At 42.7% G+C, this 15,755-nt stretch overlaps 1 protein-coding gene across 5 annotated transcripts in view; it reads right to left on the bottom strand.

The window, feature by feature from the left end:
- Nucleotides 1-1,596: 1,596 nt before the first annotated feature.
- col14a1a (collagen, type XIV, alpha 1a) overlaps nucleotides 1,597-15,755 on the bottom strand; it is a 267,320-nt gene continuing 253,161 nt past the window's right edge. For 4 of the 5 annotated variants that reach the window (XM_063056387.1, XM_063056396.1, XM_063056368.1 and 1 more), the window contains 2 exons: nucleotides 13,441-13,596; nucleotides 1,597-5,092 (listed from right to left, as the gene is read on the bottom strand). In XM_063056387.1, coding sequence (XP_062912457.1) covers nucleotides 4,788-5,092; nucleotides 13,441-13,596 — 461 coding nt within the window. In that variant the 3' untranslated portion in view covers nucleotides 1,597-4,787. Of the gene's footprint in view, nucleotides 6,009-13,440; nucleotides 13,597-15,755 lie in introns of all 5 variants that reach the window. The other variant, XM_063056406.1, reaches the window with a different exon arrangement.

The raw sequence follows: 15,755 nt of genomic DNA on the forward strand, positions 1-15,755 counted from the left end.
GGGAAAGCATTCAATGGGATAGGGGGAAATATGATGCTATTAGGCAGGAACTTGGGAGCATAAATTGGGAGCAGATGTTCTTAGTGAACACTTCAAGGACCATTTGCATGGCATTCTGCAGAGGTATGTTCCACTGAGGCAGAGAAAAGACTATAGGGTAAAAGAACCATGGTGTGAAAAGGATGTGCCGGGGGGGGGGGGGAATCTAGTTAAGAAGAAAGAAAAGCTTACAAAAGGTTCAAGAAACTAGGTACTGACAGAGTTCTAGAAAATTACAAGGTTGCCAGGAAGGACCTTAAGAATAAAATTAGAAGAGCCAGAAGGGGCCATGAGAAAGCCAGGATTAAGGAAAACCCCAAGTCATTCAACAAGTATGTGAAGAGCAAGAGGATGAGCCATGTGAGAATAGGATCAATCAGATGCGATAGTGGAAATGTGCATTGAGTTGAAGGAGGTAGTTGAGGTATTTAATGAATACTTTGCTTCAGTATTCACCAGGGAAAAGGATCTTGGTAACTGTGGGGATGACTTACAGCGGACTGAAATGCTTGAGCATATAGACATTAAGAAAGAAGATGTGCAGGAGCTTTCCAAAAGCATTTTTGAAAAGATAATTCACTGGGACTGGGCAAGATATACTCCAGGCTACTGTGGAAAGTGAAAGAGGAGATTGCTGAGCCCCTGGCGATGATCTTTGCATCATCAATAAGGACGGGAGAACTACCAGATGATTGGAGGGTTGCAAATGTTGTTCCCGTGTTCAAGAAAGGGAGTAGAGATAACCCAGGAAATTATAGACCAGTGAGTCTTACTTCAGTAGAAGGCAAGTTGTTGGAGAAGATCCTGAGAGGCAGGATTTGTGAGCATTTGGAGAGACATAATCTGATTAGGGATAGTCAGCATGGCTTTGTCAAGGGTAGGTCATGCCTTATGAGCCTGATTGATTTCTTTGAGGATGTAACAAAACACATTGATGAAGGTAGAGCAGTAGATGTAGTGTGTATAGATTTCAGTAAGGCACCTGATAAGGTACCCCATGCAAAGCTCATTCAGAAAATAAGCATGCATGGGATCCAAGCAGCCATTGCTTAGTGGATCCAGAATTGGCTTGCCCACAGAAGGTAAAGGGTGGTTGTAGATCGTTCGTATTCTGCATGTAGGTCAGTGACCAGTGGTATTCTGCAGGGATCTGTTCTGGGACCCCTCCTCTTAGTGATTTTTATAAATAACTTGGATGAGGAAGTAGAAGGGTGGGTTAGTAAGTTTGCTGATAACACAAAGTTGCGGGGGTTGTGGATAGTGTGGAGTGTTGTCAAAGGTTACAGCGGGACATCAATAGGATACAGAACTGGGCTGAGAAGTGGCAGATGGAGTTCAACCCAGATAAGTGTGAAGTGGTTCATTTTGGTAGGTCTAATTTGAAGACCGAATATAGTATTAATGGTAAGACTCTTGGCAGTGTGGAGGATCAGAGAGATCTTGGAGCTCGTGTCCATAGGACACTCAGAGCTGTTGCACAGGTTGACAGTGTTGTTAACAAAGTGTATGGTGTGATAGCCTTCATCAACCGTGGGATTGAGTTCAAGAGCCATGAAGTAATGTTAAAGCTATACAAGACCTTGGTCAGACTCCACTTAGAATACTGTGTTCATTTCTGGTCACTTCACTACAGGAAGGCTGTGGATATTATAGAGAGAGTGCAGAGGAGATCTACAAGGATGTTGCCTGGATTGGGGAGCATGCCTTATGAGAATAGGTTGAGTGAACTTGGTCTTTTCTCCTTGGAGTGACGGAGGATGAGAGGTGACCTGATGGAGGTGTACAAGATGATGAGAGGCACTGATTGTGTGGATAGCCAGAGGCTTTTTTCCAGGGCTGAAATGGCTAACACGAGGGGGCATAGTTTTAAGGTACAGTACTTGGAAGTAGGTACTGAGGGGTAAGTTTTTCCACACAGAATGGTGGGTGCATAGAATACACTGCCAGCAGCGGTGGTAGAGGCAGATACAATAAAATCTTTTAGAGACTTTTGGATAGGTACACGGAGCTTAGAGAAATAGAGGGCTATGTGGTAAGGAAATTGTAAGCAGTTCCCAGAGTAGGTTACATAGTCGGCACAACATTGTGGGCCGAAGGGCTTGTAATGTGCTGTAGGTTTCCATGTTCTATGTACTGTGTACAGTTCTGGTTACCTGTTACAGAAAGATGTAGTTAAACTGGAAAGAGTGCAGGAAAAAAAATACAAGGATGTTGCCAAAACTGAGTTATAAGGAGTAGAATGAGGGATAACTTATAGAAATGTTTATAATTATGAGAGGCCTAGATAACAAGGTGGACAGTAGCATTCTTTTCCCCAGGGTTGTGGAGTCCAAAACTATCGGCGTAGATTTGGGGTGAGGAGGGAAAGATTTAAAAGGGACCCGAGCGGCGACTGTTCTATGCAGAGAGTGGCGAGTATATGCAACAAACTACCAGAGGAAGTAGTTGGGGCAGGTAGAATGGGTATCTGGAGGGGTGGTCTTAGAGGGATATGGGCCAAGCACAAGATATTGGGACTATGTGGGTAGGTAGTAATCGGTGCAAGCATGTATCCATCTGAATTGTTCTATGATTCTAATGTCAGCAGCAACACAACTCAAATGGTAAAGCTGCAGCCTAAGTTTTGGCTACAAGGAGGAAGAAGAGATTCAATTATTTGTTCAAGGCTCTTGAAACAAATTCAGGTTTGTTTTATTTATTACATGTACATGGAAACATACAGTGAAATGTGTCATTTGTACCCACCAACACAGCCTAAGAATGTGCTGGGGGCTGTGAGCAAGTGTTGCCACACGTCCCGGCACTAACACAGCAACAATTTGAATGGTCAGGTAACTTTCTTTACCAAACAGTCATGCTTATAATTTAATTGGTATTCATGATTTCCCGTCCTGGAAGATGAAAAAGTGAATGTGCTACCTCACTACACAACTTTTTATATTGCCACTCAACTGGTTAAAATGTCTTAAGAGCTAAAAAGGAAATAGAACTCTGTGTGAGTTAGAGGAACAGAATTAAAGGATGTAAAGAAAATTTTGTGTGTAAGTTTTACCAATAAGAGATGCACTGAGCAAAACAAACTTGTTTGGGATTTTCAAATAATGGAATATTAGGGACATGATCTGTCCTATGCAGAGTTTAAAAGTTGATCTTACTGGAATAAAAGGAAAAAAATCATAGGTGTATTACCTCCTTTTGCTTATTAAAGTTACTTATTATTCGAAGTTCCAAAATCTGAATTTTTTTTTTACCGCTGACATGATGTCCCAAATGGAAAATTCCACAAGATGCTGGGAAGGTTCCCAGGCGATACACAGGTCCCTGTGCATCACAGACAGTTCTGAGAAGTGACCTCACGTATGTAATGAACAGAAGCTAATAGAAAACACTGCATGGAACAAAAAGTGAAGATCTCAATTGTGTGTTGAAGGAGTGAATTCATCAGTGTAAACATATTTAAAGACATGTTGATCATGATACAAGCAAAGATCTATCACGATGAACTAGAAATTGGAAGTAATTCTGAATATTCAGCAGGCTGGTAGCAAAAGTTTAAGAAAAGGCATGACATATTAAATTTGTAATGATTTGTGGTGATGATGCATCTGCTGATCACAAAGCAACAGAGAAATTCATTGGTGTGTTTGCTAAGGTCATTGCAAATGAAAATCTAACATGCTGAATGGCTGTGTCAATACATGCATGATAAATATGTGTAAAACAAAGACTGCTGACAGGTCACACATAAAGTCAAAGTTGGAAATGACGGCGATCCCAAGCTATCTTGTTATATGTTCCAAAATCTGAAACACTTATGGCCCCAAGGAGTACTAAACCTATTGGAAATGGGATGTACAGATAGACATCTAGACAGCATTAGCAACTTCAGGGCAGACAGACCAATCAAATATCTAAAGAATTCAGACTGTCAATTAATATCAGGAAATGTGCAGCTATGAAAGTTTCATTTTCCCTGTGCAAAATGAAGGGAGACATTCTTTAAAAGTTGGTACTTGTTTTCTTTTATTTACTTGCTCCTTGAACAATGACCATTTCATCCAAATAAATTACCTGCTAGATTCTGCCAAGAGCTCATAGGGGAATAGACAAGTTGGGAAAAACTATACAATCTTCATTTAAACTGCTTCACTGGGTAGCAAATGCACAAATTCATCTTTGCAAGGTTTCTATTCATAGCAGTGCAGCTCTGCATTGCTGCAGCAAGTTTGTATGACAACTCTGCCACAAGTCATCTACAAATAAAAAATTGTCCAATGACTTTTGAATCAGTTTCAGTGTGTAACCATTCATATGCTGTTTGATAGTACTTAGACCAAATTAGTTGTTTTTGCTAAGTACGATACAAATTTCAACAATGCAATGAATCAATCAAACACAAATCGAAATGGTACAGAACGGTTACAACAGTTTTATGCTCTTGGAATGTAACAGAAACCTGATATGGTAGCACCCTACTAATCTTCAGTAAGATTAGTGATTTAAAATGATCAGTCAACATTTGTACTGCTAAAATACTTAACACTCTGTTAAATCTTTTGAAAATTCATTTCTCATTTAATGGCATGAATGCTTTAATTTAGCAACAACATAACCTGATTATTGTTACATAATTTTTTTTAAAAAATCATCTCTGCTGAAGTCCCTGTTTTTAATCTAGGAGTTGAATCCACTGCCCATTTCATAGGGTTCAAACAGGTGAGATTTTACACCATGTTTACGAGGCTCATCTATTGGCTCCCCTTTGTTGTGCTTGAAGATGTGCTGCTCCATTTAGAAATGCTCCTTGCGGATCGTCTAACACCTGGTGACTGGATCTCAACTGTTTCCGATTCATCGCCGTCCCCCTCAAAAGGATGATCCGACTCCGCACGGCGAGGCTCTGGGTAGGAGGGCTGGGAGTGTGGGTTTGGGTAGGGGTAGGACCCCTGGTACATGTACAGTTCTCGCTCATCATAATGGTCATAGGTTCGATGGGAGTTTGGAGGCAATTGTACTACAGGGACGTCTTGATCGGTTGGATCACTGTATTCACCTTAACCCACCACCACCACCAACAGTATCCATAGTTAGCACAGGAGGAGAGGCAGAAGATTGAATATGAGCAAGATATTAGAACATTATTTGTAAATTCATTAAGCTGTTTGGTGCTTGATGTACATTTTAACAGGTAAATTTAAAATACACAAATGATGAGTAGTGGAGATGACAAAGACAAGTAGAGGTTGTGACGCAAACACAGTACAACAATGTCCAGCACCAGGGAGATAGGAAGAAAGTCACAAGACAGGGACAAATGGGTTCTTTTTTTCTTAAGTTTTTCCTCGTATGATAGAAAAGCATGTTTGTTAGATGGTTTGGAATGAATTGGTGACTTTATGATGGTAAAGATGGCATTCATTGGTTTGGTCACTTTGTGTCAGGTTAGATCACAGCAGCATTTGCTCAGGAAGGACAATGCACCTTTAGACTCCATACATTTGCAAGTAGCAATCTGAAGGAATTGAAGTCAACCAAGTAACAAGATGCACATGATATCCCTTCTCAGTAAGGACAATCAGAGAGCAATTAATGATAGCAAGGTTGGTGCCTCTTAAATAAGTGAAGCTGCATTTTAATTTCCTTTCATCATTAAAACAGATGAATAGTGAACAATGAAAGCAATTTAGTTTCAAAAACTGGTAGGTCATTGTTAGCTTGATTAGTTTATAAAAAGTGATTAAAGGCCGTGTTCCAGCCATGGTAGCCTTGATACAAAAGTGTTTGTATCTGGTTTAAGTGGAAAGGTAAAAGCTGGTAATATCTGTTTGATGGTGGTTACTAAACCTGGATGAGGCAAGATTGACAGAACGTTTGCCCCACGACTCTACACCAGTCCAACATGACAGTGAACACTGAGAAGATCAGCTAGTACCTTGTTCCTAGTTGATAATCACTGTAAACTTCTTGAGCTTCAAATTATTGCCAGAATAGATGGGGTTGGTGTGGAAGAGAAGACAAGGAAAAACAGAAACCCATTTAACAGTCAGTATAAAAAACACAAACACAAGCAAGCAAATGCTAAAATAACTTTCACACTTGTTTTGAAAAGAGCAGCCAAAGGGGTGATTTATTGTGTAAATTTATTTTTCAATTCGCATTGCCTGAATCTTGTGTTAAAGTCAATCTCTGCCCACTAAGTATGTAATTTACAGTATATTTATTGTTATAGAATTACTTAAGGTGCCCTGAAACAAGACCTTAAAATATAGGAACAGAATCAGGCCATTCAGTCATAAAGTCTACTCAGCCAGTTCATTCTACTACCTTCTCCCCGTAACCTTTCGTACCCCAACTAATCAAGACCCTATCAAACTCTGCCTTAAATACACCCAATAACCTGGCCCCCACGGCCACCACTAGCAACAAATTCCATAGATTCACCACCCTTTGGCAGAAGAAATTCCTCCTCATTTCCATTCAAAATGGACGTCTCTTTCTGAGGCTGTGTCCTCTGGACCATAAGAAATAGGAGCTGAATTAGGCCATTCAGCCCATCATGTCTGCTCCACCATTCCATCATGGTTGATCCTGGATCCCACTCAACCCCATACACCTACCTTCTCTCCATAACCTTTGATGCCCTGACCAATCAAAAAACTATCAACTTTCGCTTTAAATATACACACGGTCTTAGCCTTGGCAGCTATCTGTGGCACAGCTTTCCACAGATTCACTACTCTCTGGCTTAAAAAAAATCCTCCTTACTTCTGTTCTAAAGACCTTAAGACATAGGAGCAGAATTAGGCCATTCGGCCCATCGAGTCTATTCTGCCATTCAACTATGGCTGATCCCTTTTACCCCCTCCTCAGCCCCACTCCCTGCCGTTCTCCCCATAACCATTGATGCTGTGTCCAGTCCAGAACCTATCAAGCTCTGCCTTAAATACACCCAACAACCTGGCCTCCACAGCTGCCTGTGGGAACAAATTCCACAAATTGATCCTAGACTCCCCCACCGTAGGAAACATCCTCTCCACATCCACTGACTAGGCCTTTCAACATTCGATAGGTTTCAGTGAGATTCTTCCCCCCCCCCCCATTCTTCTAAATCCCAGAGCCACCAATCGCTCCTCATATGATAAGCCTTTCAATCCTGGAATCATGAACCTCCTCTAAACCCTCTCCAATGCCAGCACATTCTTTCTTAAATAAGGGGCCCAAAACTGCTCTCAATACTCCAAGTAAGGTCTCCCCTGAACCTTCTAACACCTCAGCATTACATCCTTGCTTTTATATTCTAGTCCTCTCAAAATGAATGCTAACATTGCATTTGCCTTCCTCACCATCGAATCAACCTTTAGGGAATCCTGCACAAGAACTTCCAAGTCCTTTGCACCTCAAAATTTGGATTGTTTTTTAAACAGAGAAAAATCGAAGTCTCTATTCCTTCCGCCAAAGTGCAGCACCATACATTTCCCGACACTGTATTCCATCTACCACTTCTTGCCCATTCTCCTAATCTGTACATATCCTTCTGCAGCCTCCTGCCTCCTCAACACTACCTGCACCTCCACCAATCTTTGTATCATCTGCATATTTGGCCACAAAGCCATCAATTCCATCATCCAAATCACTGAAGTACAATATAAAAAGAATCAGTCCCAAAACAGACTCCAGTGGAACACCACTAGTCACTGCCAGCCAACCAGAAATAGAACATAGAATAGTACAGCACAGTACAGGCCCTTCAGCCCACAATGTTGTGCTGACCCTCAAACCCTGCCTCCCATATAACCCCACACCTTAAATTCCTCCATATACCTGTCTAGTAGTCTCTCAAACTTCATGAGTGTGTCTGCCTCCACCACTGACTCAGGCAGTGCATTCCACACACCAACCACTCTCTGAGTAAAAAACCTTCCTCTAATATCCCCCTTGAACTTCCCACCCCTTACCTTAAAGCTATGTCCTCTTGTATTGAGCAGTGGTGCCCTAGGGAAGAGGCGCTGGCTATCCACTCTATCTATTCCTCTTATTATCTTGTACACCTCTATCATGTCTCCTCTCATCCTCCTTCTCTCCAGAGAGTAAAGCCCTAGGTCCCTTAATCTCTGATCATAATGCATACTCTCTAAACCAGGCAGCATCCTGGTAAATCTCCTCTGTACCCTTTCCAATGCTTCCACATCCTTCCTATAGTGAGGCGACCAGAACTGGACACAGTACTCCAAGTGTGGCCTAACCAGAGTTTTATAGAGCTGCATGATTACATCGCAACTCTTAAACTCTATCCCTCGATTTACGAAAGCTAACACCCCATAAGCTTTCTTAACTACCCTATCTACCTGTGAGGCAACTTTCAGGGATCTGTGGACATGTACCCCCAGATCCCTCTGCTCCTCTACACTACCAAGTATTCTGCCATTTACTTTGTACTCTGCCTTGGAGTATGTCCTTCCAAAGTGTACCACCTCACACTTCTCTGGGTTGAACTCCATCTGCCACTTCTCAGCCCACTTCTGCATCCTATCAATGTCTCTCTGCAATCTTCGACAATCCTCTACACCATCTACAACACCACCAACCTTTGTGTCGTCTGCAAACTTGCCAACCCACCCTTCTACCCCCACATCCAGGTCGTTAATAAAAATCATGAAAAGTAGAGGTCCCAGAACAGATCCTTGTGGGACACCACTAGTCACAATCCTCCAATCTGAATGTACTCCCTCCACCACCACCCTCTGCCTTCTGCAGGCAAGCCAATTCTGAATCCACCTGGCCAAACTTCCCTGGATTCCATGCCTTCTGACTTTCTGAATGAGCCTACCATATGAAATCTTGTCAAATGCCTGACTAAAATCCATATAGATCACATCTACTGTACTACCCTCATCTATATGCCTGGCCACCTCCTCAAAGGACTCTATCAGGCTTGTTAGACACGATTTGCCCTTCACAAAGCCATGCTAACTGTCCATGATCAGACCATGATTCTCTAAATGCCCATAGATCCTATCTCTAAGAATCTTTTCCAACAGCTTTCCCACCACTGACGCAAGGCTCACTGGTCTATAATTACCCAGACTATCACTGCTACCTTTTTTTGAACAAGGGGACAACATTCGCCTCCCTCCAATCCTCCGGTACCATTCCCGTGGACAACGAGGACATAAAGATCCTAGCCAGAGGCTCAGCAATCTCTTCCCTCGCCTCATGGAGCAGCCTGGGGAATATTCCGTCAGACCCCGCGGACTTACCCGTCTTAATGTATTTTAACAACTCCAACACCTCCTCTCCCTTAACATCAACATGCTCCAGAACATCAACCTCGCTCATATTGTCCTCACCATCATCAAGTTCCCTCTCATTGGTGAATACCGAACAGAAGTATTCATTGAGGACCTCGCTCACTTCCACAGCCTCCAGGCACATCTTCCCACCTTTATCTCTAATCGGTCCTACCTTCACTCCTGTCATCCTTTTGTTCTTCACATAATTGAAGAGTGCCTTGGGGTTTTCCTTTACCCTACTTGCCAAGGCCTTCTCATGCCCCCTTCTTGCTCTTCTCAACCCCTTCTTAAGCTCCTTTCTTGCTTCCCTATATTCCTCAATAGACCCATCTGATCCTTGCTTCCTAAACCTCATGTATGCTGCCTTCTTCCACCTGACTAGATTTTCCACCTCACTTGTCACCCATGATTCCTTCACCCTACCATTCTTTATCTTCCTCACCAGGACAAATTTATCCCTAACATCCTGCAAGAGATCTCTAAAAATCGATCACATGTCCATAGTACATTTCCCTGTAAAAACATCATCCCAACTCACACCCACAAGTTCTAGCCTTATAGCCTCATAGCCTCATAATTTGCCCTTCCCCAATTAAAAATTTTCCTGTCCTCTCTGATTCTATCCTTTTCCATGACAATGCTAAAGGCCAGGGAGCGGTGGTCACTGTCCCCCAGATGCTCACCCACTGAGAGTTATGTGACCTGACCCGGTTCATTACCTAGTACTAGATCTAGTATGGCATTCCCCCTGGTCGGCCTGTCCACATACTGTGACAGGAATCCGTCCTGGACATACTTACCAAACTCTGCCCCATCTAAACCCTTGGAACTAATCAGGTGCCAATCAATATTAGGGAAGTTAAAGTCACCCATAATAACAACCCTGTTATTTTTGCACCCTTCCAAAATCTGCCTCCCAATCTGCTCCTCTGTATCTCTGCTGCTACCAGGGGGCCTATAGAATACCCCCAATAGAGTAACTGCTCCCTTCCTGTTCCTGACTTCCACCCATACTGACTCAAAAGAGGATCCTGCTACATTACCCACCCTTTCTGTAGCTGTAATAGTATCCCTGACCAGTAATGCAAACCCTCCTCCCCTTTTTCCGCCCTCCCTATCCCTTTTAAAGCACTGAAATCCAGGAATATTGAGAATACAATCCTGCCCTGGTGCCAGCCAAGTCTCTGTAATGGCCAATGCATCATAATTCCACGTATGTATCCAAGCTCTCAGTTCATCACCTTTGTTCCTGATGCTTCTTGCATTGAAGAGCATGCACTTTGGCCCTTCTACCCTCCTACCTTTACACCCTTTATTCTGCTTCTCTTTCCCCAAAGCCTCTCTATATGTTAGATCTGGCTTTACTCCATGCACTTCTTTTACTGCCCTTTCACTCAGGGTCCCATCCCCCTTGCAAATTAGTTTAAACCCAAAATGGCTCCCTTTATTCCACTCTGCCTCCTGCCAATCAGCCAGTGCTCTACCAACGCTAGTATTTTTCCTGTAATCCCATGGGCTCTATTTTATTAATCAGCCTCGCATGCAGCACCTTGTCAAAGGCCTTCTGAAAATCCAAGTATGCCATATCCACTGATTCTCCTTTATCTATCCTGCTTGTTATTTCCTCAAAGACTTCCAACAGATTTGTCAGGCAAGATTTTACCTTAAGGAAACTATGCTGACTTTAAGCTACTTTATCATGTTCCTCCAAGTTCCCCGAAACTGGTGCATAGTAGTAGCTACGCTGCCCTTACCTACATTTGATTAACCTGATCACCACTGTTTTCTGTTGTATAGGCCATCTGTCTACCCACCCCCACCCCCATGACTCTATGCTGTTTCCCTCAATCACACTTTGAGGTGGCATGTTTCATTTATTGTTACAGTAACAGAGCTGTAGATTCTTTGACTTTTAACCCCTTTGTTGCTATTTTTTAATAAATGGTCTTTTTTTAGCAGAGGAAAAGAACTTAGAATGAATTTAGAACAAAGAACGTAAAAGTCTCAGGACATTGCTGCAGAGAAGCTTCATGCATTTCAGCGGGTGCATTACTTACAAATGCAGTGTACTTTAATTGTTTTACCTATGCTCCATCGGTAACAGCGATAGACACAGTACTAACCGCTGCAGCTTATACAGTAGTATGCAAAAGTTTGGGCACCCCCGGTCAAAATTTCTGTTACTGTGAATAGCTAAGCGAGTAAAAGATGAACTGATTTCCAGTAGGCATAAAGTTAAAGATGACATATTTCTTTAATATTTTAAGCAAAACTTTTTTATTTCCATCTTTTACAGTTTCAAAATAACAAAAAAATAAAAGAGCCCGAAGCAAAAGTTTGGGCACCCTGCATGGTCAGTACTTAGTAACACCCCCTTTGGCAAATATCACAGTTTGTAAATGCTTTCTGTACCCAGCTATGAGTCTTTCAATTCTTGTTTGGGAGATTTTCACCCATTCCTCCTTGCAAAAGGCATCTAGTTCTGTGAGGTTCTTGGGCCGTCTTGCATGCACTGCTCTTTTGAGGTCTATCCACAGATTCTCGATGATGTTTAGAGCAGGGGACTGTGAGGGCCATGGAAAAACCTTCAGCTTGAGTCTCTTGAGGTAGTCCATCGTGGATCCTGAGGTGTGTTTAGGATCATTATCCTGTTGTAGAAGCCATCATCTTTTCACCTTCGGCTTTTTTTTACAGACGATAGGATGTTTGCTTCCAGAATTTGCTGGTATTTAATTGAATTCATTCTACCCTCTACCAGTAAATGTTGAACTTATGAATCCTGGACTTATTTCCTGGCATAATTTACATATTACTATTTAACTATTTATGGTTTTATTACTATTTAATTATTTATGGTGCAACTGTAACGAAAACCAATTTCCCCTGGGATCAATGAAGTATGACTATGTTCCCCGTGCCACTGGCTGCAACACAAGCCCAAAGCATGATCGATCCACCCCCGTGCTTAACGGTTGGAGAGGGGTTCTTTTCATGAAATTCTACACCCTTTTTTCTCCAAACATACCTTTGCTCATTGTGGCCAAAATTCAGTGTCAGAAGTTTGCAAAGGAACATCTAAACTAGCCTGATGCATTTTGGAAACAAGTCCTGTGGACTGATGAAGTTAAAATAGAACTTTTTGGCTGCAATGAGCAAAGGTATGTTTGGAGAAAAATGGGTGCAGAATTTCATGAAAAGAACCCCTCTCCAACTGTTAAGCACAGGGGTGGATCGATCATGCTTTGGGCTTGTGCTGCAGCCAGTGGCACGGGGAACATTTCACTGGCAGAGGGAAGAATGAATTCAATTAAATACCAGCAAATTCTGGAAGCAAACATCACACCATCTGTAAAAAAGCCGAAGATGAAAAGAGGATGGCTTCTACAACAGGATAATAGTTCTAAGCACACCTCAAAATCCACGATGGATTACCTCAAGGGGTGCAAGCTGAAGGTTTTGCCATGGCCCTCACAGTCCCCCGACCTAAACATCATTGAAAATCTGTGGATAGACCTCAAAAGAACAGTGCATGCAAGATGGCCCTAGAATCTCACAGAACTAGAAGCCTTTTGCAAGGAGGAATGGGTGAAAATCCCCCAAACAAGAACTGAAAGACTCTTAGCTGGCTACAGAAAGCGTTTACAAGCTGTGATACTTGCCAAAGGGGGTGTTACTAAGTACTGACCATGCAGGGTGCCCAAACTTTTGCTTTTCCTTTTTTGTTATTTTGAAACTGTAAAAGATGGAAATAAAAAAGTCTTCTTGCTTAAAATGTTAAGGGAATGTGTCATCTTTAACTTTATGCCTTTTGGAAATCCGGTCATCTTTTACCCGCTTAGCTATTCACAGTAACAGAAACTTTGACCTGGGTGCCCAAACTTTTGCATGCCACTGTACAACCAAAACAAAGCTGTGCCTCAGCAGGGAAAGCAGCAACAGATTTGTTTGTATCTGAAGCTTAAGGCTTAAAATCAGTGACACCAACAAAAAAGACAAAATACAAAAGGGCAAACTTAGCGTTTCCTGACATTTTTTGCTCTGCAAAACGGAGGCATAGCAACCAGAGCAGCGGTAAGGTGCAGGAGCACAGGCAGTAAGTAGTATGCCCTACCTCCAATATTGTAGCCAGCACAGGTAGAGGCATCACAGTAACCTGGTGGTCCAGGTGGTCCTCTTTGTCCTCTAGGTCCTGTACGTCCCGAGCTACCTTGTTGTCCTGGGAGCCCCGGAGGTCCTTGGCGCCCAGTCCGTCCCTCACCCTGAGGGCCTGTAATAGAGACGGAGATGAACACAGCAGGTTTAGACACAAGTGAACAGTTGCTTCACACTTCACCTCTCTATTGTTGATCCTGCCTTTAGCTGCCTGGTTCCACAATTCCTTCATTAGCTTCTGCATCTCACTGTTTCTCCTTCTTTAAGATACTTACTAATACTTACCTCTGACCAAACCTTTTCTCATCTGTTCTAATGCAGGGGTCCCCAATCTTTTTTGCACCACAGGCCAGTTTAATATTGACAATATTCTTGCAGACCGGCCGACCGGGGGTGGGTGTTCAAGTAGGGTTAAAGCTCACCTCAACATGTCTTTTACAGTTAGTATTGCCAACTTTCTCACCCAAGTAAAGGACAAAAGTAGCAGTCAAATACGGGACGCTTGAGTTTACCCCGAGAAAGATGACCATGACCATGAATCCTTGCGCGGGCACCTGTGTATACATGCTGATATTTTTCCACAAATCGGTTTTGCCTTAATCTTCCTTACTATACTGTACATACATTATTTCTACTTTATATAGGCTGTGTATTTATCATATCATTCCTGCTTTTACTATATGTTAGTGTTACTTTAGGTTTCATGTGTTACTTGGTATGATTTGGTAGGTTATTTTTTGGGTCTGGGAATGCTCAAAAATTTTCCCATATAAATTAATGGCAATTGCTTCTTCGTTTTACGCCATTTCAGCACAAAAGGTTTCATAGGAACGCTCTATCTTAGTGGGGGAAATACGGGTCAAGGGTGGTCCCGTATGGGACAAACCAATTTAGCCCAATATACGGGATGTCCCGGCAAATACGGGACAGTTGGCCACCCTACGTTCGAGTTCAACAGTGCATGACAGGGAATGAGGAGAGGTGCAGCTGACTCACATCGTTTCCTCACAGCCCGGTAGCACATGCTTTGCAGCCCCGTACGGGTCTGCAGCCCGGTGGTTGGGGACCACTGTTCTAATGTCATGGTCAAATTCTGAACATCTCAGTCCCACTCCCATTCAGTCTGGCTATCCACTGATGTCTTGTGGAACACAGGAGAAGTTAAGCGAGGGTAAGAATGACAATGGCAGTGATGTCCCTGTGAAACCAATTAGCTTCCTGCCATGACAACTAACTGGATTGACGTGACACCTCTCGCTTTTAAAACATCCCTCCAGGATGGAATTCCAGAGCCAGAATCAAGACAATGGAAGGCGTGGCTGTCATTGGTAGAGTGATTAAAGACATACATAGAACGGTCACCAGGCTGGAGGGGGTTATAAAGGTAGGGACTAAACTGTAGAGGAATTTTTAAAAAGAATGAGGATTTGAATCTGCTGCGCTGTTTAACAGGAGCTGGTGAAAGTCAGCCAGCACGGGGCAAATGGGTAATCAGATCTTGCTGCCTGTGTTCAAAGTTCAAAGTAAAGTTATTATCAAATAAAATATATCACTATATACAACACTATAACTTTCTTGTGGGCACACTCAGTAAATCCAAGAACCATAATAAATTCAGTGAAAGACTGCACACAACAGGACGGACAAGCAATCAATGTGCAAAAGGTAACAAACTGTGCAAATACAAATGAAAAATGAAAAATAATAAATGAGCAATAAATATCCAGAAGAGAAGATGAAGAGTCCTTGAAAGCGAGTCCATAGGCTGTGGGAACATTTCTGTGTTGGGGTAAGTGAAGTGACCCCATTGGTTCAAATCCTGATGGTTGAGGGGTTCCTCACCCTGATGATGTGAGTACTGAGGCTTCTACACTTTCCTGGTGGCAACAGCAAGAAGAGAGCAAGACCTGGGTGTGAGGAGCCCTGATGATGGATGCTGCTTTCCAGGTAGATGTGCTCAAGGGTGGGGAGGGTTCTACCCATGATGGACTCTGGACTTTTTGTAGAATTTACCGTTCAAAGGCATTGGTGTCTCCATACCAGGATGTGATGCAGCCATGTCAATGTACTATCCACCACACATCGATTGAGGTTTATCAAAGTTTTAGATGTCATGCTGAATCCTCACAAACTTCTTTGCTTTCTTTGTAACTGCACTTACGTGCTGGGCCCAGGACAGGTCCTCTGAAATGAGAACGCCGAGGAATTTAAAGTTGCTGACCCTCTCTACCTCTGACCGCCCCCCCGATTAGGGCTCACAGTCCCCTGGTTTCC

This window comes from Mobula hypostoma, chromosome 1, assembly GCF_963921235.1.
Source record: "Mobula hypostoma chromosome 1, sMobHyp1.1, whole genome shotgun sequence".
Classification (NCBI taxonomy): Eukaryota; Metazoa; Chordata; class Chondrichthyes; order Myliobatiformes; family Myliobatidae; genus Mobula; species Mobula hypostoma.